The 26,824-nt window shown below is 43.4% G+C and overlaps 3 protein-coding genes across 5 annotated transcripts; 1 reads left to right on the top strand and 2 right to left on the bottom strand.

Moving 5' to 3' along the window:
* Positions 1-1,459: 1,459 nt before the first annotated feature.
* Positions 1,460-4,898, bottom strand: LOC147335988 (uncharacterized). The gene is made up of 8 exons (XM_086286128.1): positions 4,649-4,898; positions 3,843-3,941; positions 3,464-3,652; positions 3,309-3,408; positions 2,966-3,097; positions 1,902-1,983; positions 1,631-1,806; positions 1,460-1,539 (listed from the first exon to the last, which is right to left on the bottom strand). The coding sequence occupies exons 1-7, from the start codon at positions 4,670-4,672 to the stop codon at positions 1,659-1,661; spliced, it is 774 nt and encodes a 257-aa protein (XP_086142254.1). The 5' UTR covers positions 4,673-4,898; the 3' UTR covers positions 1,460-1,539; positions 1,631-1,658.
* Positions 4,899-5,478: 580 nt separating this feature from the next.
* On the bottom strand, positions 5,479-8,245 carry nagk (N-acetylglucosamine kinase). 3 transcript variants are annotated; one of them, XM_086287578.1, is made up of 10 exons: positions 8,102-8,245; positions 7,619-7,703; positions 7,328-7,426; positions 7,101-7,242; positions 6,684-6,794; positions 6,499-6,611; positions 6,331-6,418; positions 6,137-6,234; positions 5,975-6,053; positions 5,479-5,867 (listed from the first exon to the last, which is right to left on the bottom strand). In XM_086287578.1, exons 1-10 carry the CDS (start codon positions 8,128-8,130, stop codon positions 5,665-5,667), a joined length of 1,047 nt encoding a protein of 348 aa, XP_086143704.1. In that variant the 5' UTR covers positions 8,131-8,245; the 3' UTR covers positions 5,479-5,664. The 3 variants fall into 3 exon arrangements, with proteins under 3 accessions (XP_086143704.1, XP_086143705.1, XP_086143706.1); XM_086287579.1 differs by lacking the exon at positions 8,102-8,245 and adding an exon at positions 7,847-8,069; XM_086287580.1 differs by lacking the exon at positions 8,102-8,245 and having other exon boundaries at positions 7,597-7,703.
* Positions 8,246-9,989: 1,744 nt separating this feature from the next.
* On the top strand, positions 9,990-25,913 carry dok1b (docking protein 1b). Its single transcript, XM_086284640.1, has 5 exons — positions 9,990-10,352; positions 21,182-21,502; positions 22,595-22,694; positions 22,799-22,971; positions 23,609-25,913. Exons 1-5 carry the CDS (start codon positions 10,296-10,298, stop codon positions 24,965-24,967), a joined length of 2,010 nt encoding a protein of 669 aa, XP_086140766.1. The 5' UTR covers positions 9,990-10,295; the 3' UTR covers positions 24,968-25,913.
* Positions 25,914-26,824: the final 911 nt, after the last annotated feature.

Raw genomic sequence — 26,824 nt, forward strand, 5'->3', positions numbered from 1 at the left:
TCGAGGAGGCGGCGCACCATCAGTCTGTTTAGCATCAGCTTGATAAACGGTCATCTGATTGTTGCGTAAAGCTGTGCATGCCATTTGGCCTCACTGGAGAACCTGATCTGCTGCCCTTAAAGCAGACTGTCTGAGATCACCCGGAGATAACCTTTCACTTATAAACATGAGGACGTGGAGAATGCTTGATGCTGACCTTTGGTGGGCAAAACCATCTCAAATCACTCTGAGCCCTGCAGGCGTTAGGTAGGTTTGCAACTAAAGAGCAGCACAGAACAGTGATATCCAAGTAAATAAAAAATATATAGATGCATAGGATGGTGCTACATTTCATCTTTGAATAAAGGGTTAATTCAACTGAAGTTCACAGTGTGGATCTGAAAGCAGACTGGAGGAGTGACATCAGGATTACGTCTGCAGAAAAAGAGATGAAGGATTGGTTTTTGGTGACTATCCTGAAAATGAGCTCATGACTGTGTCGGTGCTCATTTCCAAAGCGAAACAGGAACAAAAGGAAGACGATCGAAATGTTAACAGACTAGAGGAGCCTGAAATCCAGGAATGTGAACGGCAAAGACTGCAAATCCCTCGATTTGTGTGCTGATATGAAGGAGCAGAGATATATGACCCCTGAAGTCACCACACCCTCTACATACAGCACCCAGGTGGAACCAAGGTCATTGCACAGGGACACTACTGTGTGCAGCACTATGAGGATGGATCATAAGAATGAAAAAGAGCTTAATTGGACTGTGCAGCTAGTTTTGCACTTCACCTAACCTAACCTAACAAATCCTCCTCTCCAGACCACTTGAAGCCCCTCTGCTTTAATAAAGTGCGACCAGTGAAAGGAGCCATTTTCTTCACAACTGTCCATTTTTACACGCTCACACAGCAGAGATGGGAATCACTAGACACCCCACAATATTGCTACGATAATTTACTCATGAAATGATATTACTGTGATGCTGAGCAGCCTTCCAGCTCTACAGGTGGGCCACAGGTTTTCAGGTTTCTTTCAGTTGGGAATGGTTGCCTTAGGAACCCCAGGAGCTCCAATCAGAATCATTAAATCTTATTCATCTCAGCAGAGACACTGAAGTTAGCATGGGGAATGATGGTTCGAATTTTTGTGGCATTTGTTAACATTTATTTAACTTAAAAAAAACCCAAAAACTAAGTAAATCATCCACCACAGCTGTGTGGACACGTAAGCCTCTGCCCAGCACGAGGATGCCAGCAAGTTCACAGCTCACCGTCTTCCTGCCAGCAGATGGTTTACTGCTACGTTGCGACTCAGCTTTTGTGACCTCGGCGAGATAACCGAGACTCACGCACAAAAGCCATGACCGCTATCTCCCTTTTCTGCGGAGGTGTTTGGACAAAGCAGCTCTACAACATTTCATACTAACATGCTGCACTTTAAGTCTAAATCAAAATACAAAAAATACATTTTTTTCTGAATGATCTGTATTGAGTCAAGATTCAGACTGTAGACCAGTGACAAGGTGGGCGATCAGAGAAGGCATCCTGCTGAGTCTAGGTGGAAATACACAAGATAAAGGGACAGACATGAGAACATAAACAGAATAAGCACAGGGCAAAAGCCTGCAAGTGTCAGGCTACTCACACAGAGCTTCCTTTGGCCACTCTGTATCTTAGGGCCATAGTTGAACTGGTACTCTTGTTTGCGGCAGCTTCCTCCTAGTCTCTGTGCAGTAAGTTGCTGGCTGTACGTGGGCCTGAGGCAGGGCGCTGCTCTGACAGATGGTTTTCAGCTCAAAGCACTCAGGTCCCCTTGCACAGCTGGGAGTAAGAAGAAAGGGGAGAAAGTGTCTGAAAATAGCACAGAGAGCGTGAGAGGACACGATGAAAAGGTGGAATTTGTGTCTGTGCCTCACCGGCTGCCCTGACCTAAAGAGTTCTGGAGGGAGGAGGCGCTCAAACCCCACAAGAAGGCACTCTTATCCCAGTGCTGGTCATCTAAATGGGAAGTTTCAAAGCACATTCATTCAAATACAGCTTCCTCTGCAATTTAGAGACTATATTTCACACCATGACTCAACAACAGTAACAACAATGTACTTCGATTTTGTCTTATTGTCTGCATATATATCGTTTACCAGTCTAACTATAATAGCATATATGTAAATCTCTGGTTTTAGACTGGTTTAAAATACTATTTTAAACAGGTTTTTTTTACCCTTGGGTGTGCATGGTGTCATATAGCCCTGATTTGGTCGTCTCAGCCAAATGACCTGTTTGGGAGGGGCAGCCAATTAGAAGAAAGCTGGCTAAAAGCGAGGGTGAAGGGAGATAAACCTTCCTGTTTCACACAGTAGATGAACTGAGAGGTTACATCAAGTCCATCGTAGCATAAAGAATGATCATTAGTAGTGGTGATGGAAAATAACCTAGTAGGCTAATTTTTTTTTTTTAATTGAATTTTGCTTGTACACTTAAGCCCACAAACTAAGTGGGTTATACTCACAAGCTTTCCTAAAAGCATCTAGCCCATGGCCCATATTAAATGACTTAAATATAAGGCACGGGAGCCTGAATCGGGCCGGCAAATACTCCAGTTCGGCCCACTGGATGGCTTTGGAAAATGTAGAGGAGAACACAAGTTTTGGACTTTTAACTGTATTTTCATGCATTTTCGAGCTTTTGCTACAGATACAGAAATAGATTTCTGTAATTTTGCACATTTAATAGTTACAATTTGAGCCTAAAAAGTCGTGGTTACAAATTTCTCTCATTTGCTACACAAGAAATTCTTTATCACTTCAAAAAACGGGGGCATGAAGTTGAAATTGCACTTCTTTACTTATATCGAAACCTCAGAGATTAAATGTGTAGTTAAGCTTCTGTACACTGACACAAAGCGCAGTTTGACTGGCCTGGCACACATAAGATCAAGGTGAGTTTCACATCCCTGATTTATGGTCATAAAAATCTGTTCTACCTTTGTTTGTGTCAACAGCAGACCAGCCTTGAGGAGGGCTGAGCAGGTGCTGCAGTCCACTTTCTCTCAGTAGATTTCTTAGAAAATCATTACAGCTGGACGGACCATCGGTGGAAGACAGCACAACCACACCTGAATGTGCACAAACAGCGAAAAGTGGGTTTCACTACATTCAGCCACGGATTCGGCTGCAGTTTGAAAACTCTACGAAACACGAACACGAGTGCTATTTTAGAAACCAGAACAACAAAGGCTTTGGTTTGACGGGTTTGTTACCTGGAGCTCAAGCACACAAACACCACACGAATCAAATCAAACAACAACAAAAAAGAAGCAATCTAACCTCCCTTGTAGACAATCTCAGTCTTGGTATCGTTTGCCTCCTGCTGCTGCAACATGTTTGCTGCCAACAGAAGAAAGCTGAGTGTCTCTACACCTGCCGGCTACATGTTGAGTATGCATGCCTGCTTCAGAGAGAAACACACAAACAGTCCTTACCTTTTCCACCACATCCATCACAAACACCGCGCTGCTGACTTTCATCCTCTTGACCAAGGAAGAGCTCTGTCCCCCTGGCAACTCCTGCATCCAGTGTACCGCCAGGGCGGAGCCAACGCCCTGATTTGCCACGGAAACGGAAGGTGTGAGGATGCCAAATGAAGACATGAAGGCAGAAGAAGGAGGAGGCTGGGGGACAAAGCACAGCATGTGAGGGCCTGTGGTGGTGCTACTGCTAATGGAAGGAGTTTTAAAACCAACAGCCGGCCCACGTGGCTTCAAGGTTATTCTTTCAAAACAACAAACAAAATAAAATGGACCTGTCGTGTCTTCATACGTGCACAAATTCATCCAACCTGTAATAAAGGAGCTCGCTCACCTCATCTCTGGAGTTCAGATGTGGGTAGCGCTCCCTGACGGGTCCATAGTCCTTCTTGTAAGTGGTGAGAAATCTCCCTGCACTGTTGAAACCATGAGTCTGGTCAGGGGAAAAAAAACAAAACAAAACACAAACGGGCATTTTGGGGGGTTTAAAAAGGAGTTTAGCTTGTTGTGATAGTCAGTCTGAGTGTATAATGTGAACAAACCTGACATCCTGACAGAAACAAGAGCTTGTTCAGCCACAGTATGCACGCTTCATATTTACTTACATCACCATGATGTCCTGAACTTGATGTGGTATTTTTATAGTATTGCACTGATAACCACTGATGCACTAATGTAGGTAGATGCTGATTTTTATCGTTTGTTTTAAATCATAACTCTGGATGCAACACTCCAAATTCGCCAAAAGATAAAGATAATAATTGTAGTTGTGCTTATATATCTCATAGACCTTATGCCAGCTTGTTTTGTTTTCACAGCTTGTTTGTGCTGCCCCCTGGTGGCCAAATAACAGGACTGCAAGTGAGGATTTCAATACGCGTTTCTCAATGTTATGAATTAAAAAACAAGGACAAAGCCTTGGTGGGGTCTTGCCACATTATTTAAAAGAAAAATAACAATTTGTTTGTCTGTTGTTTCCCACTGTTAGGTTAGACAATTAAGATCGGATCTTATTTCAAATTGAAATAAAAGTTTTAGTTTAATTCTCCTTTTCTGTTGGACTTTTTAAACCTGTGAATTTCAGTTGAACAACAACATGTTGCTGCTGCACTCCAACTCCCCATCAAGCTACATATTTACCTTCCGGTGCTCCGATGTAAGCATGCTTGATGGTTTTTTTGGTTCCTCCTCGAGTAATCTTAGTGCTTCATCGCTGTATTAAAGCCAAACTGAAGACTAGAGACTGTCCAGCGTGTCTCTGAGTGAAAGCCAAATGTTTTTAATTGAATTTGTTTATTCCACTGAATTCTACTGTGGAATTACAGCCAATTGGTACAAACAGCTCCCTGCTTCAGGGGCTCAAATGTGAATGTATGTGACTGTAAGAAATGATTTTTTTTAATACTTATTGTCATGTTTTAGGTACTTTTTTTTTTTTTTACTTTTCTTCTTCTATTGCTACATATTTGTCCTCAGGAGTTGAAATGCAGTTGGAGCTGGTTAAGGTGATCAAATCTACGGCTCCCTAAAAAGTGGAATGCTCCACCTTTATATTAAAAAATCTTCTAGGTTGCTGTTTTGCATCTGCACTGTCACAAAAAATGTTTGTTATTTGTTGGCCTGTTCCACTTTCATTGTGGTAGTTTCAGTTTTGGGTTTATAGTAACAGTTTCAAATTACACACTGGCATCGAAGTGCAGAGTGCAGAGGCCTCTCTGCGGAGCTTGCATGGTCTCCCAGTGTCTGCATGGGTTCTCTTGGGTAGTCAGATTCTCTTCCAAAGACACCGTTGGGCTGTTGGTTGATGTTAGATTGGCTGTAGGTGAGAATGTGAGTGTGGCTGTTTGCCTCTAAGTGTGACCCGCCTCAGTGTTCTAAATGTGACACTAAACTAGATGAAATTTAGGTAAACACGATGAAGGAAAGCCCACATCAATCAGTCTAAAATGATCCACAACAATGCAAAGATCTTCTATAAATTCAACCTCATTTTTATTATAAATCACAAATGCAAACGAGCATTAAAAAGTCTTTGCACAGTACGATAAAATTAACATGAGCATACTGAGATCTGACTCTTTAGTGTCAAAATCAAGTGCAAAACAATCACGTTAAAAATTAAAAAACTGGCCGGCAAGTCTTCCTGCAACTCATTCTCATGCGCTGCTGCTGAAGGTGTGTTGATAGAAGACTTTGGCATTGGCGGCATAATCCATGGCTATGGTAGCACCTGAATGCTGCGCTCCGAGGCCGGCGCCACCGAGCGCCGAGGACCGCTGCAAAATCAGAAGGCTGTAGCTGCAGAAATGACCCTTGTGCTTGTCAGATGATGCCAGTTTATCCAAGACTTCAGTGAAACCTGGGGAGAGACGGAGAATCTCAGACTTCTTCAGGATAGAAGCTACTCAGGCAGAGGAAGTGGATAAGTTGAAGGGTTTCATGATGAGGGTCCATGGAGACACTGACCTGGCTTCAGGAGCTCCCAGCTCTTCCACACCGAGCCCACACACAGGATTGGCAGGCCGAGGTCGCCGCTCAATAGTGGCTGTCAGGAAAATAAAAGAAGACGCGACTCAGAGAAACGTGATCACAAACAGGTGACAGCACGTGACTGTGTGGGTGTGTTACCTCCTGCGCTGCAGGTAAGACTGCTTCTACATGTTTTGCCAGGACTCGTCCAGCTTCAGCAAACACATGACGACAGAGAGCGTCCCCTGCCTCGGCACCTTTAACACACACACACACACACACAAAGTCTGACTTCTACCTTACCGCTTAATCTTTCACATTTCAAAGCAGACCAGGGAGTTACACCCTCCTACCTTCAGCCACCTTCTTGCAGAACCCTGCAAAATGAGACTTCTGGAAGTTTCTGTAGAGATGTGGCAGCATGCCCATCAGATCTGACACCTACGATAAACAGAGTTTTACCCATTAGACGGTATCGCTGTGTATGTCGACACATCTCTCCGAACTTTTGGGACTCTGACCTGGAAGTACTCCTCCATGGCTTTTCTAACATGCGTGGTGTCGTGAGGAGGAGCGACCAGTTTGTCTTTGCCGTCGAACACCGTCTTCACAGCCAGGTGAGCTATCCAGAAGGCTGGGAAGATGGACAGATAGCTCAGTCTGATCTATAAAGATATGAATAATTCACATATTCCGACATAGTTACCTGATCCCTCATCGCCCATCATGTGACCCCAGCCCCCACAGCCGATCTGCGAGCCATCAGGATTGACTAGTTTGCAGTTTGATCCGGTCCCTGATATCAGGACTATGCCCCCTGAAGACAAAGATCTTGATGATAACGCTGATATGCTGATACCATCAAGCCATAAAGCTCAGGGTCAGACAGTAAAGATGATACATAGAGCCACACCTAAAACAGTAAAGTATTAAACTGCGACCTGCTGTAACATTTTAGGCTAAGAGCAGCTCTTAAACACAAGTTATGTCAAATATTTAACAATCATACCGTAGGACAGTGTCATTGTGTTTGTTACATGAACACATTTATGGTTGGGGCAGCTCTGTCTTCCTGCTGAGGACTGGCTGCTGTATGAAGCGAGAACAGAAAATGGCAGCTTACCTCGATTGCTGGCCGTGGCCATGGCACCGATGGCGTCTGTGGTGATGAAGTAACGTTCGCTGAGGCTGGGGAACCGCTCCTTCATGAGAGCGATGAGTCTGTCGATGGCATCCTTCTGCTCGCCTCCGCTCAGAGACATGCCCTGCGTACGCAGATGCACACAAATCAGATGTTAGGGCTCACATTATATCAATCAGCAACCTGCACCGGCACACAGCCAGACTGACCAGGGAGTATAACGGCGTGCCTGGATCCAGCCCCGCCTCGACCTTGGCTCTTTGGACCATGTCGTCGATGGTTGAGATACACTTGTCCACGCCGACCAGCTGTGAGAGACAAAAAGTGTTGCAAAATAAATGGAACTTGCTACAGTATAACACAATGTAACAATGTATTCACTCAGAAGACAAGTATAAAGACAGTCTATTTAATGTGCAAACCCCTCATCCGGCCACCATCTGCCCCCTCTTTCCCCTTTCCAAATTTCTCCACCTGCCTCCATCAGCACTTCCGCTCACCCAGTGGTTGGTGGATGGTCCCGCCGTCTCTGCCAACACCTTCCCATCCCCTGACAACAACACTGCTTTGGAGTGCGTTCCTCCCCTAATAAGGAATTGACAAATACATGAACGGAGCTGCTAACCACCAAAGCAACTAGACATCACTATACAAGACCATTGTATGCATCTTCCCTGATAGAAACACACACACAATTTAAATAGATCCACAAAAAAGGCCCCACAAACCTCATTTAGACAAATACGTATTTATAGCATACTTTTAAAAAAAAATAAATGATGACATTTTAACTGACAGAAACAGCCCACAAAAGAGAAGTGATCACGAGACACACATACTCGCGCACAGCCGTTAAGAAAACTCTTCACTTTCTAATTGACCTAAAAACTTGAATAAATGCCTGTAATACACACAAGCCTTACGTGACACTTCATCACAATAAACTTAGAAGAGTTTTACTGCTTATTTTAATTGATTCTCACCCCTCAACTCCGCCGAACACTCGCTCCATGTCTCAATTCCTGTTTTGGTCCGGGCAACTGCGCAGATATCGCGAGAGCAGAGGGTGAACGCCCTCCAACCTGTAATTATGACTAATGACCAGTAGATGGCAGCAATGTCTTTCTATTTGAGAAATTCAGCAGCAGCCTAGGGCTACAATCATGAAACAAACCAGGGGCCTTCAAGGAGACAGATGCGAAAACAATATCAGGTAGAACACGAACAAACACGTGATGTACGCTACAATTAGATTCCCTACAGAGACGTTAAAAATAACATTTAGCAACAGCTCTTATCTCCCTTTAACAGTTACACGCGAGTGTTTGCATCCTGCAATAACTTACAGGACGGTACTATTAGAGAGAAGCTGCATTGGCCTGATAGTGGCATCATGCCTCTGTAATGAGTGCATAAAGAAAATATGCACTCCGCCAGCATGTGAGGCAGTCTGCTGAAGTTTAAATAATAAGATGCAATGCAGGAGTACAGGGTTTTTTTTTGACCTGTGAAGGAACACGAGCCAGCAAAAAAACCCATTTTGCGTCTGAGTCATAGTTTAAACATCACGATTGAGCGATTTAGCGCCATTTGGCTGAAAACTGGGGCGCTGCAAGCCAGCAGGAGGCATCTGCAAAGCATTAATTTTGGGGGCCAGCTTCTCCTGCCAGCATAGCCTGCATCACTCACAATTCCTGTGATGTTTATGTAATTTAAGTATTTTAAGTGCTAATCTTGAGCTCTCAGAAAGCTGGGTGGTTTGAAATGAACAGTAACAGTCGCTTGTAAATGTATTTATGAACTTTTTATGGGATTTAATTTTTAACCAAAACCCAAATTTGTGTAATTGCCAAAAATACTCATCCCAAACTAATCAATCACCATATGAGTTCATCATATTTTTAATGAGCCACTAAAGCTTTCTATCACACATGTTACACAAGGTTGAGGAGGTGGGAGGAGAGAAGGAGATGAGCGGCTCCGTGCGCGTACCACGCTGCTCACTCCTTCAGATGAAGGGAGTGAGTTGCGACAAGTATAACACATTTAATACAATACCGGTTGTTACTTATTATTTCAAAATAAACGTGCGCTACGGGCGAAAAAACTCAGTTTAACAGTAAAACTCATTTTTTCCCCCAAGTAAGAAAGCATGTATAAATATTCCCCGTGTTTTTCACACTTCCATGAATAATGATTCTTCATGGGTAATGTTGATCTTCCATGTTTTACAGAGAAAGCTCATAAATTGAGAAGTGAAATTTCCTGACTAGAGTTTCTTTTTTGGGGGGCTGGTGGATATCACTTTTAGAGGATCCTAGAATAAACATTTCCCCATTCCGGAGACTCGTCGGTTTCAAATTCACGATCAACATAAAGCACATTGTGAACTGATATGACAGCAAGATTTTCAGTAAAGCCTACTGTCATAGGAGTTCAGCTCGTTTGTTTTACTTTGCCGTGTGTATACTAAAACTGTTTTAATTTAAAAACAATAATCATTTACACTTCTAATGAAGTATTCAACAAATATTTGATGCAATGCAGTGGGGGGAGCTGATAAGGACACAACTGGGTTCAGCAGGCTGTTCTCAAACAATTTCCACACTTTTAAGTGCAAAAACAAACAAATACAAAAAAAACAAATACAAAAAATTCCCCCCACCACCAACATAAATTGTCTATATTTAATTATCTAAATATCTTTGGAACATTTTCCACCCGCTGGAGAAGCTACACACAACTACAGCAAACTTCTCTTGTGGTTTTTGCAACCATACGCATGAAGTCAAAAGACATTATTCAGCGCTTTTATTGTGAAACCGATACCCGGAAGTGACGCGTTGTCGTATAAGCGCGGCTTTTCATTGGTCCATTTCTACAGGAGGAGTGAGAAGCGACAGATAGTCAAAGCAGCCGACAACATTTGGACATTAAGTTTGTGAGGACTTCTCGGTGACAGTTTGGAACTTTTTCTTCTTCTAGTATCACCATGACACTGTTACATGCGCGCGAGCGTCGCGATAAACACGGTTTAAGGCCTGTGGAGCGGAAGTGAGAGAAGAGAGAAGTTGTTGAGGGGGTGAAAGAAGAAAAAAAAAGGTGATTTTCTTCTGTCAAGTTCAAGTCCAGTTTCATCTTTGTGGAGGACGGCGGGCTTTAGCGTTTTTGGGGGGCATGGACACCCACGTTAAGGAGGGACAGCTTTATGTGCAACACCAAAAGTTTGGAAAGGTAAGACCCAGGAATAGAAAAGAAAAGAAAAAACGCTGCTTTTATTGATAAAATGTTGCGTTCACAGAAATAAAGGAAGTGCGTGTAGCCACAGCCAGTGTTATATTACAGGCAAATGAAACGAAGTGGTGGTACTTTAATAAGAGCCTGTAATAAACAAGCCATAACTTCTCTCTCTTATCTCAGCAGATAATATTCCATGTAATTTATTCAGGGTCACTAAAAAGAATGACAGATCCGTGCAACCACACAAACTCCACTCTATACTCAGCCAGTTTTGTGGATAGCTGCTGCTCATTATTGAGAAGCAAATAAAGCCTTTTAGGGGAAGAAAGAGGCACTAAAACTGCTCGTGACAGCATTATGTTGTCATATTTTGATTTTTAAAAAATCACAACTAAGTGATGTTAACTTTGTACCTCCACCAGACAGATGGTTTTTTTTTGTACCTCGTGGCAAGTAAACAGAGCACTGGTGCAATTACAGGCCAGTGGCTTCAAAGATAATGCTACTGTACCTGCAGAAGGAGGAAGTCAGTGGCTGTGCCTTCAGTGATCTGGCCTTTTTTTGGTGTGGTGGTTTAGAGTAAAGGTGATGTGCATCTGTGTGCATGCAAATTCATCTCTGGGCTAAATGCAAGAACACATGAAACTAAAGTGAACTCAAGCTCCCCGAGTACTGTCAGGAAGGGAAGTTTGGTTGTGTGTGCGTGTTAGTGACAAGCTTTATGTGACTTTCCACAACAACTCATGATAAAAGTGTGTTAAACCATTAAAGTAGAGTCGGAAACCAAATCTATTTTCTACAAAGACGGCAGTCTTTACTTTCACTTCAGCTCAGCTGTCTGTACTTGCTGTTTACACCATTTAAACTCGCTGTCAGCATGCAGACTTTGTGTCATCTCGCAGCCACACACAAGCAGCACAGCTACCTGTGTGTTTTTGTGTGCATGCTGGTGTCAGCGCTCGGCCTCAGAGCACCACTGCATAGGAGCTGGGTTACTCTTTAAGATTTGTAAGAGGGTCTTTGTCTCTCCGTTTCTCTGTGGTCATATGACATGGACCAACAAAACATTCTGGCTCCATTTCCTGCCCTGGAATCAACACTTCACAATGCATATTCATACGCCCAAAACATAGTTTCAATGCCTTTTTATAGGCTGTTTTCAATAGAGCGTGATCAGACCTAAATCTTTCCATTTTCAAAAGTGAGGCGTTGTCTTTTACAGTGTCGAGGACCGAAGACCAGAAGTACCCTGAAGGGTATAAAGAAAGTATCAAAATTGAGCAGAATAGAACAGGAAGCAAAATGCTGGCTGATCTGAAAGTGTTGAAACTAGTGCGAGGTTTGGTGGGTGAATTATGCAATCGTTCGAGCTGTCAGTGGACAGGGTAGGACGTTCCCACGTGTATGGTCGGAAAATGTGACTTAAGAGTGAAGTGGCAGCGTCCAACCCAAGTTTCTGTTTCGCTCTGTTCTTCTTGTCAAACATTAAGTAGACCGTAGACCGCATTTTATATTTAGCTATTATCTAATCAGCTGTTTATTTCACTGATTAAATTAACTTGTTAATGTTTTTGTCCTATATGGTAAATACGTGCTAGAGATAAAGGATTGAAACAAACAAACAAACAAACAAAAGTATTTTGTTTGAAGCTGAAAGATGCTGATAGCCCCTGTTATCATCTGAGGGGTTTTTTCTGTCAACTTCAGAAAAAAACGTCTTCACAGAGAACAGCTGCTTCCACAGGCTGGCTCCTTGTGATGGGTAAAATTTAATTAGAGATAACTCTGCAGATCTGGCCCACTGTGGGCACTTTTGTTTGACCAGTGTTGTAGATGCTGTGATGGCACTGCGATGGCGCCCCATTTGCTGATCTGGTTGAAACAAAATAGGTCACACAATGATTTTTGTTTGGTATTCATTCATTTTATCATCAGTGCCAAGTCTTTACCAGAAGTAGCCCACATCCGCAAGATAACCAGAATGCGCATCATCCTTCTATAACTTACCCACGAGACAAATATTTCTGCTTTTCCTTTGATGCCACTCTGTGTCACAGCGGTATTCATAGGATCCAAAATATGGCATATTGCTCTGTTTTAACCAATCAGAAGCACATTTGAGCAATGCAGAGGTGTAAAACAGGGCAAATATTTGGGGTGATGCACCTTTATGTACACTGTAAATATGGTTTATTGGAAAACCATGTTTGAGATAAATATTTGGATTTATAAATCTTGGACCTGCAGATTGCAGTCCACTTTCATGCTGGAGCTGCACAAAGCTTTGAGTTTAAAGAGTGCAGGTGTGGGCATGACGGTGCAGCTCTAAAGCCAGGAGCTAGCTGCCACTTGAACAGACGGGGTGTGTCAGAATGAAGTGGAATTACATGCCCGGAGGCAACTACATTTATCCAACAGTGATTCATGTCTGAAGGTCCTCGCGGTGGATTAATGGGTTTGTGTGTCAGATTGTCTGTATTTGCAGGTAGCACCTCAGTAGCTACATCACATTTCTCGGAAAAGAAACAACAAATCATTTGTAGTTTGTGGAAGTAGCATACAGGAAGGTGTGCAGTTTTCCTTGAATAGTCTGCAAGAATAGTACAAAGGATCATGATGGCAGTATTGAAAATCCCCATCGATGCATTAGATTTGATATTTTCCCCTCTTTGCATAATGATTTACTTTCATGTCCTCCTGGTTTTACAAATACCTGATATGTTTGGACCGAACTCTGTAACTGTGAGTATTTTAAAGTGTTAGTTCTGTAAATTTTAGAGAAATTTACAAAACATTTACTGCACTTTACACTGGAAGACAGTGGGAGCAATTTCTTTGCGTACATTTTAATGTTGGGGTAGGGTCATTGTGCTTATCGTTCCCTGTTCTTATCAAGTCCTCGTTCCCATTCAACATCTACAGGCACAACAGTACTTCAGGGAGTTTGGTTCATATCTTGGCATAAAACCCCCCCAAACTAAAATCTTTTGTCACTCTCCCGATCACTCGGTTAGAACACAGAGAAAAGCTCAACGTCATTATACTGATTTATTTCCGGTGCACTTTCCCCCCCTTTGTCGCCTTTAGTCAACAGGTCATCATGCTTCAGTAAGCATTAATACTTCTGTACAGGTATCGTGTTACAGCACAGTGACGTTTTCAGAATTGTTACCACCCCTAAAAATACGAATACTTGAAAACAGAACTACCCTTTTTGTCTTTTGACTAAAACTACCATATAAATGAACTTTGTCATGGACTACGATATTACAGTAAAGCTTTTTAATTTTGTAATAAAAGTAAGCTAAACAGTTTACTGTATGAACATTTAGGCACGCACAAATGTGGCACATATTTGGCCAGTTCAAGCTAGCGTTTACTAACAGTCTAACTTTCTGACTCTGCGCATCAGAAATTCGGTACTCTTGCGGCTGGAAATGATTTATCATATTTGACAGACTTCCTCCGAGACATAGATTTCAGAAAGTCTTCACATTTCGCAGAATTTGTCATTTGTTAATGCAAAGCCGATGCTGCACGTGCTCGCTGAAACAGAACTGAACATTCAGCGTCTTAATAAGGACCTCATTCGCATGTTTGCACACGTTGGTGATGGTTGAGCTGTCATGAAAGCTGGTAGCCATCCCTGTCAGGAGCGACTTGAGTAACATGTCATCGTTGATGCGAAGGATTGAAGCACAGACCAAAAAATCCAATGTTTCCAGCTTTCCAGGGAATACTTGTTGGTTTGAAGTGAAAGTATTTGAGAGTTGTTGTTTTATCTGATAGTTAATGCTAAGATAATGATGAGTTAACTGGTCACCAGAAATTTGTTAATAATAAGTCCTTTTTTATGCAGCAAATCCAACAAATCCACTGGTTCCAGGATCTTTAGATTTTCTGTTTGATCTTTTTAACTGCTTGTAATATTTCTTGACATTTACAGACCAAATGATGATCATAAAATTTCTCTGAGGATTAATCGGTAGCCAGAGTGCCTGTTCCTATTGGATCTGCTGGTCGATTTGGCTAAACTTAGACCTCAACTTCCACATTTTGCGACGACGTCATTGTTGAAAACCGCGTTGGCGCTGAGAGCGACCTCTTACCTGTGTTACCTGATTTCACAGACATTACTATTGCCCTTAAAATCTCCACTCCACACATAGCTGTTTTTCCATACGGCGTGTGCACAATGGTACCAGCCTCACCGTGTAGTAGCGCGAATATAATTTGAGTCAAATCAGCAGATCGTACCGAACTGGCAGTTATTGCGGTTTGCTCAAATGTTATTGTCTCACATTAGTTTCACTCAAATCTGAGCTCATTGTGATTCACGTTTGGTTTTTGGGTCGAGAGAATCTGCAAACAGTTGAGAAAAGCTGGAGTTTATAGACACCACAGAGGACTGAGGTTAGGGCAGCAGACCTGTGGTCAGAGCAGTTGGCCATCTCCTTTTCTCTTATAAAACGTCCTCCTCGTTTGTCTACCTTTTACATAAAGTCACACATAAACAGAGAGCCCTCTGTTTTCCACCAGATTCCTTTTAGTGCATATTACCAACAACACACGGCATGATACAGACAAACTTTTATGCTTAAAGAAACACACACACACACACACACACACACACACACACACACACACACACACACACACTGGCCTTGCATGTGCCACTGAGGTCTGTCTGTGGCCAGTAAGAGGATGGTGGAGTGGGTTATTACACTGGTTTATTACAGACAAAGAGCATCACGTGTTCACGCAGCGACAGACTGGTTAAATGTATATCTACCTGCCTGAAAGCATCTGTCTGTATGCAAACACTTATTGTAATGACAGTTGGAAGGACAAGCAAATGAAACCCAAAGTTTTGTAATCCTGACTGGAAACACAGTGGAATCTGTGGCATATAAACAAACAAAGAGTTGAATATGTGTAAGAAGTGCAAAATTCATTATTTTTTTCACCATTATGTTCAGTGCACAGCTACCTGAAGGAAAGAAGAAGAATTATATTATTATTATTATATATTATATATTATTATATTTCTTATACTACCCTAAAGTGGTAGTCAGTCATGAAGTATGGGCCATGTGCTTCTCTTCGATTCTTCCAGCTCTTGCAAACAGACAGGACATCACTGAGGAAGTTTCGCTCCTTCGCTCAAATACATCTCTTTTGCATAATTTCCACTCTGTGTAATAGCGGCTGATAACGGCCGGTTGCCTTATATGGAGCAGCTGTTTCACAGACAGACATAATGCACCCACAGTCGCACACCCGCACATGCTTTAAAGTCTCACATCCTTTTCATGTATACCACTGAATTACATCACATTGTAAGAAGGGCTGATCGCGGTCTGCGTGCGTGCATTCGCTTGTATGGTCCACGGCAAACAGTTGGGCATTCTCACACAGACCCACACACACACACAAGCAAACATATATACACTGACACAGACCAGGATTCAGATGAAGGAAGCAAAGAGGATCCTCAGTAATGACAATCCCACACATTTCCTGTCTGTTTTGGCAGTTCATTTTAAAGGCTGCAGTGTGTGTCGGTGTGTGTGCGTGAAGGACTTTGGTAAAGCTGTCTTATTTAATGCGGGGACCTCTTTTATGGCTGCATTTGACAGGGATATTAAGACATTTATTATGAACACATTTACCTCAAGGCCTTCAGAGGTTATCCAGCTCAGCTTTTACAGGAAACCTCAGAAAGACCAACTAAGGACCCTGTAGGTTGTAGATATACACAAACCCTGTTGCTATAGCTGTATCTGAAGCATCATGCAAATATCATAATTCCACCTTTACATACTGAGTCACACGTTGATGATTTTCATGCAGCGGATGATAATGAAAAAGCTGTTAGGGCTTATTCAGTACGGCAGTACTGATGGTTGACAGTAAATACGGGCAGAGCATTTACTGACGTACAGTTAGGAAGTACTTCATTTTACATGAGGTGCTCTATTTTATTTCTTCTTCTTTATCCTATTAGTCCTTTATTTGTCAGTTACAGTTAAGTGTACTTCGCCAGTATGTTATATACAAATATTTAGATGCAGCACCTACCGCTTTGAGAGCTTTTACTGGTCCTAACAAGCATTTCCACTACATTTCCTTAAGTATAGCATCCAAAGACTGTCTATTACAGTCTAATCAACGAATCCCAAAGAATCCACAAGCTGGAGTTGACAAATTTCTTAGCTGACATGCAAATGAGTATTTCATGATTTACATCAGTCTGACTGCTGGGCTAGTCTGCTGGCCTGGGCTCTGTAGAGTCAAAATGATAACAATATAATAAAATAACAATATTTAAATGGAATTTACTAAAATGTTTCTGACGATAAAGAAAAATAATATTTAACAGTGTTTTATTGATGTTCCCAGCTTGCAGGCAGCAAAATCAAGTGAAGGACGGCATCCAGCTTGTGTGAGCTGCTGTCTAACTAATTCAAAGCGTGAATCTATTGTAACAAGGTAACAGAAGCTTCAGCGTTGGGGAGCAACAGTAGTGACACAACAGAAGTCAAATGTAGAGTAAAATAAAAATATCTCGGGTCGAGTTTTTTAACCTGCTGATTTAAGTCTTCCTTTTCCTCACTGTGACCACATCAGGAGTTTCCATCCATCGTTTGCTTTTCCTGTCGTATAGAGTGCAGCTAGCAAGCGCTCCAGCGATGTTCAGTTGAGTTAATTACTTCGGCCCACACATCAGCTGGCTCTATATCTCCTCCTTGCATGCCTCCGTAGCCTGTTTGTGCTTGATGGTGACTTTTTGCCTCAATTTGTTGTTTCCGCCTTCAGCTGAAGCAGTTTTCTTGTTGAAGTTAGTTAAAGTAGCTCCTTTATTACCCTTAGTGTCAGACATATCTGTGCATGCTACATAAACGTAAACTTATATCATGTAAAACTATACTGGTTTCATTTCAAGACAATATGATATGCTATACCAACTGTTTTAGCAGGTTTTGGATAGCTAGGAGATGTCCAAGCCAACAAGTCCTTTTCTTTGTTTGCTAATCCACACAAGTTCAAAATAAAGCTAAATTATCGTCAGAATAGAGCTGATTACATATTTGGCAAATGGAAACTATGTTTTTCCTACTTGCTGCTTGGTCAAGACACTCAGAATATGAGAAGACTAGAAAGAGAAACGATAAATAATAACTAGCTATAGCGATTTAGCTTTAAAGGTCTTTAATGTGTCAGTAGGAAAAGCAGGTGTAAGTAAAATAGAAGCTGGCTGAATTCCTTCGAATCTCTTTAGCTTCTGGATCCTGTTATAATTCCCGTTGACTCACTCTCACACTTCTATGGAAGACAGCTGAATGGCATGAAGCCACTGTAAATGGTTTTAACCCTTGTGTGTCTCCCAACATGACAAATGAATGTGCCGTGATAAAGTATTTTTGTTAAGTTGTATATATCATGTCATAATACCACTTTTCTTTAAAAAGCTTTAACCCTTTAAATCGATGTCAAAAGTCACACACTGGGCTGTGGCTGCTGTTCCACTCAGCTTTCAGGTTCTTTGGGCTTTAATTTTCTGACGTACTAAATAATGTTTTCGCTTCTTATCAGTGAAGTAGAACCTTTCCTGCCGTTGTAATATTCATATTTCTCATTTACTTCTGTTCGCTGGATTTTCCCTGCTGGTCGAAGGACTTTACCCCTGACCTTCCTGTTACAAACTCAGCTGTCTGGCTGTCAGGCCTCGCTGAGTGATTGAAGGGGAAACACATCTTTTTCAGGAGAAATGTCCACATATGACTTAAGAGTAAAAAGTTTGGAGGAATTTTCTAAATAAAATAAGTTATCAGCTTCATGACAAACACTACTTTAGTCTACACTGCATTGACTACATGCAGCCGTACATGTCTTCATGTCTATTTTCAGCAGTGAACGCCGGGGCTCTTTTACACCTGCCGAGCTTCTCATTGTTCAGCGTCGGATCGCGTGCCACGTTGTTTGCTGCTGTCCTTGTTTGTGGAGGAAGAGATCATTGTTAGCTGTTGCTTCCTCACCGCTGGCCTCGGGGTAGAAATGATAAACCTGTTGCCAAATTTTGTCCAGGTCATTTTTTTTATCCCGGGAGATAAAAGATAAAGCAGGCACATTTCTTTACACAGAAGACACGTAAACCCAAAACCTCCTCAATGAGATATTTTTAGTTAATTTTTAAACTAAAGTGATGTACAGATGCAGTCAGAGCTGGAGTAGTTAGATTAAAATGAACTAACTGTTAAACCTCAAAAACTCATAGAATTATTTTAATATACTAAATTAATCTTAATATACTAAATTAATCTATGTGTAAACTCAAGATGAGTAAATGCTTTTAAGATAATTTTTCTGTATGAGCAATGATGACTAATGCTGAGGTCTGCAACTGCTGCTGATTGAATGTAAAGGAAACAATGGCTTGTGCAACAGATTTGAGTTAAACTGCACTGGAGTCATCACCACATGCCTCCTACATTAAGCCTCAGACAGCAGAGCGGTAGAGTAACAGAACAGCCTGGAAATCTCATTTTGACTCAGAATTTCTGAACCTTAACTTTACTCTTCATCAGTTTTTAATCATTTGTGGACAATTTTGCGTTCCCCTCTACTGCTATCATATCAAACCACACACTTTTAGCTCGTTCGACAGACATTAACAGCATAATGTAAATCATATCTTGTGTTTCAATTCAAATTCACCTTTTTCTATCCTTTCAGCCTGTCCCACCCACTTAGGCAGCTTTCAGATTTAGTTTAAACTCAGCCTACTTGTCTGATCGCTACATGAAAAACAAACTTGTGTTTCTTTTCTTTTTTTCGCCTGTCCCATTTGGTTCTTTAGCCATCAGAATTGTTGTCTGAAGACCAACAAGGATACCCAATGGATTTACTTTGCCAAATGGATCATCGTGGCATTGCCGTATTGGTCCATTTGGTCGATCTTTGTTTTTATTATTTATTATATTTTATTTTCAGATGTTACAGACGGGACAGACATGAGTGAGGGATAGGAAAAGAAAGAGGAAGGAAAGGAAAAACAGAAGGGGAGAGGGACAGTGAGAAAGGGGGGGAGAAAAAAAATAAAAATCTCCTGGATCACCTGTTGAGAGAAGAATAGAAAACAAGCAAAAAAAGACAAAAAAAAACAAAAAACAAAGCAACATACTAAACACAACACCATCGCATTAATCTAGCTAAGTGTAAACAGCAGTAAATACTAAATATTCAATGTTGTTGTGCAGCACGCAGGACAGATGTGCTTCGAAGTAGCAGCCAAGAAAGGTGTAATTTGGGTCTATGAGCAGTGAACACCCGTGTGCATACCTGTGTGGATCAGCGCGCTTGTATTCCAAAGGTTTCTCCATGTAATGATCTGCTAGGGAGTGTGGGGGGGCCACAGCCCCGTCCTCCAGGGTGTGAAGCAGGTATGGAGGAGATCAAAACTCCAGACATCCAGAGGCCCCCAGAACACAAGAAACCATGGAAGACCAACAGAGGGGCAGCCGGTAAGAGCCGAGGAGAGTCCCAGATGAGGGTTCACTCAGCAGCCGCGGAGCAGAAGCCAGGGGGAGTTGCAGTGACGCGCCCGTGAGCTCCGCCGGCCGCCAGCTGTGCCTGAGTGACCGAGCCTCAGGCCGAGAGGCCGGGGGCACCCCACCCCCGAAGGGGCCCGAGCGAGCCCCAGGCTCCAGGCCCCGATAAGCGGCCGTCAAGGAGTGAGCCGGTGTGTACCTGGACGCCCATCCCCAGACACAAAGAACCACCAACGCACCGATACCTGAGAGAGTCCGCCACCGGCAGGGGAAGTGGTGGTAGGTGGAGATAGGCCTCCAAACCTTGGAGGGCCTGAGATGTCCCCAGAGAGGTGGCGTCTGATACCCAACCTGACATATAGACACAGACATACAGGCACACACAGATACAAACATCCATTCCCACCCTCATGCTCTCATATACACTTACTCCACACTCAACCAACGTGGAGACAGACATAAAGAGACGCTGTACACACGATCACACTCCCCAAGCATACTCTACAAACTGGGTCTAGGTACCCTTGCTCCTGGAGGGGGGAACTGCACCCAGACCCAGGTGGTGTTTCCCTTTTCCCTGTGGTGGGGAGAGGCAGACCACCCCGACTCCGTAGCAGCAGGGAGGCCCCACACTCCAGACCGCAGTCGGACGGCCAACTCCACCTAGCCCTCCCGCTCCAGCAGGCCGCAGAGAATGGGGGTGGGAACAAACTTGTGTTTCTAAAGACTTGTACTGTAAAGTGAACAATGTCAGTAAAACTTAAAAAATAAAAACTACGACAGAAATGTTCAGAAGAAAGTAAATATTACACACCCTGTACTTGAAATATGACCTAACCTAAGAATGTGTAACCTCCTCACATGTTTTGCAGTGATGACAATTTGCATTTGGAGTCATGCTTCTGTCCACATGGCAATATTTGTCAAAGTTTCCTGTTACTACTGATTTGGTCTTCACAACTAATGCAAGAAATGCATGGTCAGAGTGTACAGCAGCCTAATCAGCTCTTTGGCTGACCTGATTTATTAGTGGGTCAGTATTTTAGACCCATATTTCCCAGTCTCTGTGTCAGCATTTATAACCATCAGTAAATGAAAATTAAAAAAAAGTGAGAAACACCCTTCAACCAAGTTTTTTGTGACATACTCTATCAGAGGGTACTCTGCAGCTTCCCTCTTTGTCACTGCAAATAAGCAGGTGAAAGGTGCTAAAACGCTTCTCTCGGTTTTAGCTACAATAATGTTTAATGATTTTTCTCGTTACTTCCACAGAAATGGAAGAAGAACTGGTTCGTCCTCTACCCTGCCAGCCAAAATGGCATCGCCCGCCTCGAGTTCTTCGACGCTCCTGGTGGTGGAGGTGGAGGTGGCGGAGGCTCCGTAGGCGGGTCCAATGAGAAGACCAGGAAGCTGGACAAGAAGATCATTCGCTTGTCCGAGTGCATTTCCATCCTGCCTGCACTGACAGAGAGCTGCCCCAAAGACAACATGGCAGCGTTTTGTGTGGAAACAAACGATAAGATGCACGTGTTTTCAGCAGAAAAGGCCGTTGCCAAGGATTGGATGGATACCATGTGTGACATTGCATTTCAGGTATTTTTTATAGTTTTTAAAGACTTGTACACCTGCTAATTAGTACTAAGTAATATACAAATAAAATACTGGACTTGACTAACCATACAGGTGTTATAGTCAAAAGCTCAGTCATTCCTATAAGCGGCTTTGAAGTCACCTAGCCTCCAACACCTTTTTGTTGCAGGCCTCAAACGTTTCATTTGTCTTAAATGAACTTGGTCATTTTAGCATGGGCGCCTATGGGGGACCGACTCACTTTAGTAACCAGCCTCATGTGGACGTTAGAAAGTTGTCGATTTTCGCACTTCTCCGCCGGCTTTATTTTTCAGCGCCGTAGGCTGATGCTCGGTTTGCTATAGGAAGCAGAGTTTGCAGTGTGTGACTAATACCAGGGTGGATGTGTGTGTGTTTTTTAAGGCTTCCTGTGTGTGTGTTTAATGTCTTTATCTCTTGTTGTATCTACAATATGTTTCTTTGCACCTAGCTTCTCTGCTCTGTAGTGTACAAGCCTAAACGTGACGACAAATATTTGCACAAATTTAATGAAAAAGCGGATTTAGTGCAATTCAGTATCGACTGCAATGTGGACTTTTCTTTTTGTTTGTGCGTGAGTCTTCCAGATTTTCCCACATGCCCTTGGAGTGTCTATGTAGGCCGCAGCTTGCACCATGTGAGCGCCTACACACATATACACAAACATGAACGTAGCAGATATTTGCAGAAAGGAAGCCAGAGGGAGTTTCCAGGAGGAAGACTGCACACTCAGCCTCTCTAACGCTTTACTCTTTTCTCTTCTCACTCTTTTTACTTGGTCCTTCACGTCTGCTGTGTTTTTATGAAATTCCGTTTTATTTATATAGCACCAAATCACAACAATAGCCGCCTCAAGGTGCTTTACATTGTTGGGTAAAAACCCTGCAATAAGACGAGAAAAACCAGACAGTCAAGCAACTCACTATGACCAAGCACTTGGCGACAATAGGAAGAAAAAACTCCCTTTTAAAAGGGAAGAAACCCTCGGCAACACATAGCTTACATATGTTTATGTGTACATGCTGTGAGTATCCTAATTCAGTGTCTGGTTGTCTGTTGTGTTTATGTGACCAACAGGGCGGAAGTGGCAGCAGTACCAGCGGTGCTGTAGACTCTAATGGAGGACCCCAGGACCTGCAGATGGCCGAGAACCTCATCTACTACTCCAGAGAGGAGGGTAAGTCACAAAGCAGTCCAGTCTTTTGGGCTCAGGGGTTAATCTAATCCAGCCAGATATTTTCTAGAAGATTTATGAAAAAAATTGCTCTCATTTTGTTGCAGTGAACGAGTTCTGGGTAACCATTCAACGGACCGAGGCCTCAGAGCGTTGTGGGCTCGCGGGCAACTACTGGCTGAAAGCTGAAAGCGATGTTTTGATCTTGAAGGAGCCAAAGACCAAGAGGCAGGTTCTGGTGTGGCCCTACAAGCTGCTGAGGAGATACGGCAGGGACAGGGTGAGTGAGATATGTCTCTGATAGGCAGAAAAACGATCAGAGCAACAGAGAAATGGCTAAAATCTCCTCAGGTCATCAAAACGTGTTGATCTCTGACAAACTTGGAAAGGATGTGTGTTGTCCTAAGTTTAAACGCACGGCGCACGACTGATTATACGTAGGAAGTGAAAACAATGACAGCGCGTATATATGTGGTTTGAGCCTCAGCGTTACTAAATATATTTAAGGTCCGACTCTCTGTGGTTGTTTTGTGTCACTTAGATGCTTTAAAGCTCAAGATCAGGACTTAAAATTAGCAGATGACCTTTAAAAGAGGCTGTTTAGTTTGTCTACTCATGATGTTTATGTTTAAGTATTGATGCCATCGCTGGTGCAGGTTGGAAGGGAAACAGATAATGACTTTCAACTTTCTGCCTCAGTTAGAATTTGGAAGTAAATTTATTATTCAGATCTAATCAGAAAACTTGAAAATGAAGCGAAGTTCACTGGAAAAAGGAAGTGCTGGGACTTGTGCGACTAGCTTCTGTTGCTTCTGTTTCATTTTGAAATTTGTTCAATCCCTTCTGTAACAGACACACTTAACTCTAAATTTTGGATGAAACCCAATTAACCTTTTTTTTTTCTCTTCTTTTTCCAGGTCATGTTTTCATTCGAGGCGGGCCGACGGTGCGACTCAGGCCCTGGCACCTTCACCTTTGAGACCAAACAAGGGAACGAGATCTTCATACTGGTCGACCAGGCGATCCAGTCACAGAAAGCTCTAGCTGAAGAGCGCCGCCTCAGCAGCCCTTTGAACTCTGAATCAGACTGCTCAGCATCGCTTCAACATCTCCGCAATACCACTTCTGCCAGCATGGCGACGGGAAGCGGCGACAGCAGCAGCTGCAGCAGTCGCGAGGCCGACGGGGATTCGGGCGGGAGCAAACCAGGCTCGGCTGACGGCGTGCTCGGAAAGAGAGACGGAGGAGACGGAGGACGGGTGCAAGGAGGTGGAACGGGACTTAAAGGGAGGAGTTTACCAGAGCCTCCAGGGATGTTGGGAGGTGCAGGGACACCTCCGCGGTCTCCCAAAGGACATGTGGGCAAAGGTGTGTCCTTATCTGATGAAAGCGCAGGCCTTTATTCTGAACCAGCTGATTCAGTCCGTTTGCCTCTGCAAATCGCTGATTGTCTCTATTCTGACCCGGTGGACAGCATCAAGGCTCAGAACCAAACCAGCAGCCCATCCACAGCCACCGCTCCAGTGCCCACTCCACGCCAACGACCAGTAGGCGACGATTCCGTGGGAGCGGGCGTCCAAGGGGATCACCCGTCAGGCAGTAACCACAGGAAGCACCCAGATCTGTACTCGCATGTGTACGATCAGATCACTATGGATCTGAACGCACTGAGTCTAAACGGGGGTGTAGGGAAAGGACGAGGGGGAGGACGGGCGGTGAACAATAGCAGGCGACCCCCGGGAGGTAACGCAGAAGGAGCTCCGTCACCTCCCGCCTCTTCCCAGGAGCACATATATGACGAACCAGAGGGTCGTGCAAAAGGAAGCATACCCGCTAGCTTAGGAATGCTTTTTTATGACAAAGCTCACGCGGAGCCTCACAGCCAGAGGAGACAAGAGGAGACGGTGACCCCATCAGGACAGGAGGGGAAGCAGCCTCAGAGACAATCCCCTCCCCAGTTTGGCCAGGGCCGTGGCACGCCACAGCCTCCGACGCCGCGGTTCCCCAAGCCCCTTACCGCTCCCAAGCCAGGCAGGGGTGGTTTCACTCGTAAGGAGCCAGTTCCTCTGCCCCCTGGAAAACATGGAGGTCCCGCCAATAACGTGAACAACAACAACAACATTTGGGGTGGTGGTGATAGTGGAGACAGGGGGAAAGTGGTGTACAGCAAAGTATCAAAATCTAAGGCTCCAGCTACTGCTATGTGGTACAGCCAGCACCAACAAGCACGGCTGAGAGCACCCGATATCATTTATGACAACCTGGGAGATATTTGACACGAATTGCTTTTTTCAAAGAGGTAAGATGACGCTGAAAGACAAATTTTTGGTCAGTGCCTGCGGGCTTTTCCAAAGGACTGAGTGCATTTCGCATTTCTTCCGGCGGCAGACTGGAATAATGATTTGAGACAGCGGATTAGCTCACAGCCACGAGAAAACCACAACATGGCTGTATTTTTTGAAACATGCTGTGCAGCTATAGCAGGGCCACCCTGCGCTTGTGTGTGTTCCAGAAAGAGAGAGTGAGTGTTTGCCTGGTCAAACCCATAATTGGCGTACCCAAGCCACAGTGTGGTCAAAGCCAGAATGGATGTGCCAACAAGAGTCTCTGCTTACGGGCTTGACTTGAAGACGCTGGGAGAGTGGCTTGGCTCTTCTTTTCTCATCCGCTGTGGCTGCGAAGTGACCGAAGAACATGTTTTTTTGCACTGCTGCTTTCTCCGTTTCTTTGAAATGCGTGACGGACACAAGTCATTGTTTGACAGTGAGACGAGGGACACACCAAAAGGAACCAGTCATTTTCTGTTTGTGTTTTCCGGGCTGATATATTCTCTCAAATCTCACCAAAGTGGGAAGATGAATTTTTTCAGGCCAGGACACTAATATGAGATGTGGTCGCACTGGAAGAGCTGCTGTTTTAAAAAAAAAAAAAAGGACAAAAAAAAGCAGCTGATTTAGTGAAGCCTGAAAAGTGGAACTGGTAAGACGGCTTCAGAATCAGAAACAATCTTGTGGCCGTTAAATCACAACTTCCTGCACAAGTTTAACATTTGGTAAAATCCTGTATATTTCTGTGTTTTCACAAACTAAATATGAAACTAATCAGTCCTCCGCAGTGTAATAAGTATGTGTGTGTATGTGTCCAAAAAAGCTGTGCTCTCTGTAAATATAACTAATAATAAAAGTGGCTCTACAAATTTAAACGATTTCTTCAAAGTCACTTCTTTAAACAAGTTTCTCGATTACCACCCCGCTCTCCTTGTCCTGCCAGGAGCCAATCAGACGCTTAAAAGACTTTTCTGTTCTGGACCAAAACAGGACAGCGACGCAGTCTGACCTCATCCTCCGCTTCTCTCCTGCTGCCACGCTCTGTTTTTGTTGTTTCTGTCGGTTTCCAGCCACTTAATCACACCATTAAAGCCCAGCCTCAAAAAAAAAAAAAAGTAAGAGAAGCACAAAGACGTCCTTTCTTACTTTCTTCCTTCCTTTCTCCATCTCTGCTTTAATTCTGTTGTCCGGTTGCTCTGGTGACAGTTAAAACGGTGGCTGGTTTGTGTCAGACACGCTGTGCATTTTAACTCCTGAGAGATACCGTAAGAGGACGGCGGGCACACGAGATGGGAAGATGTGAGGGTTTCTTCTGAGCTGAGGGTGACAAAACAGTCGGAACAAAGAGATTTAAAGACGGAGGGGGGAAAAAAAGAAACGCTGACATGATGAATGCTGGCTTGGATGAGCCAAGTTGTGTCTGGTTGGCTTGCAAACAGGTACAGGCTGTTCTCTTTGCAGCCACTGCTGCTATTTATCCCCTTCATCCCTCTTTATCCCTCTTTTTTTATTCCCTCACCTGCTGCTGGAGTAATTGGATTACATATTGAAAGTAAATTTCCCAACTTCTCTAACACTCCTTCTTCTTTCAGACAGAACGAGGGAAGAAAAACAAAGTACAAGAGCGGCAGTGAGCTTCTGTCTTTCTCATTAAACTCTCAGTGAACCAATTGCGAGAAAAAAAAATGCTGGGGAAAGGGCACAACACACACACATTACGGCACTGTTTTCATGCAGTCAACATTTTCTTTTATTCGGTTCAGCACTTCCTCTTTGGAATATCCAAAACAAGCTGTTTACACATTT

The sequence above is a fragment of the Aulonocara sp. 'chitande type north' Nkhata Bay genome, linkage group LG3, assembly GCF_057382095.1.
Source record: "Aulonocara sp. 'chitande type north' Nkhata Bay isolate Kocher_YH1m ecotype deep benthic linkage group LG3, A_spYH_male_GT1.1, whole genome shotgun sequence".
Taxonomy (NCBI): Eukaryota; Metazoa; Chordata; class Actinopteri; order Cichliformes; family Cichlidae; genus Aulonocara; species Aulonocara sp. 'chitande type north' Nkhata Bay.

Bases quoted from the DNA above. Each gene is read 5' to 3' on its own strand.
- LOC147335988 (XM_086286128.1), bottom strand. From the start codon at position 4,672: ATGCTTACATCGGAGCACCGGAAG. The intron at 3,942-4,648 runs GTAAATATGTAG...TCCCCTGACCAG, and splicing joins TTACATCGGAGCACCGGAAG to ACTCATGGTTTCAACAGTGC. The intron at 1,984-2,965 runs GTAGAACAGATT...CTTCCCATTTAG, and splicing joins TGCTGTTGACACAAACAAAG to ATGACCAGCACTGGGATAAG.
- nagk (XM_086287578.1), bottom strand. From the start codon at position 8,130: ATGGAGCGAGTGTTCGGCGGAGTTGAGGG. The intron at 7,704-8,101 runs GTGAGAATCAAT...ATTCCTTATTAG, and splicing joins GTGTTCGGCGGAGTTGAGGG to GGGAGGAACGCACTCCAAAG. The intron at 7,243-7,327 runs GTCAGTCTGGCT...CTGCGTACGCAG, and splicing joins GCACGCCGTTATACTCCCTG to GGCATGTCTCTGAGCGGAGG.
- dok1b (XM_086284640.1), top strand. From the start codon at position 10,296: ATGGACACCCACGTTAAGGAGGGACAGCTTTATGTGCAACACCAAAAG. The intron at 21,503-22,594 runs GTATTTTTTATA...TGTGACCAACAG, and splicing joins TGTGTGACATTGCATTTCAG to GGCGGAAGTGGCAGCAGTAC. The intron at 22,972-23,608 runs GTGAGTGAGATA...TTCTTTTTCCAG, and splicing joins GGAGATACGGCAGGGACAGG to GTCATGTTTTCATTCGAGGC.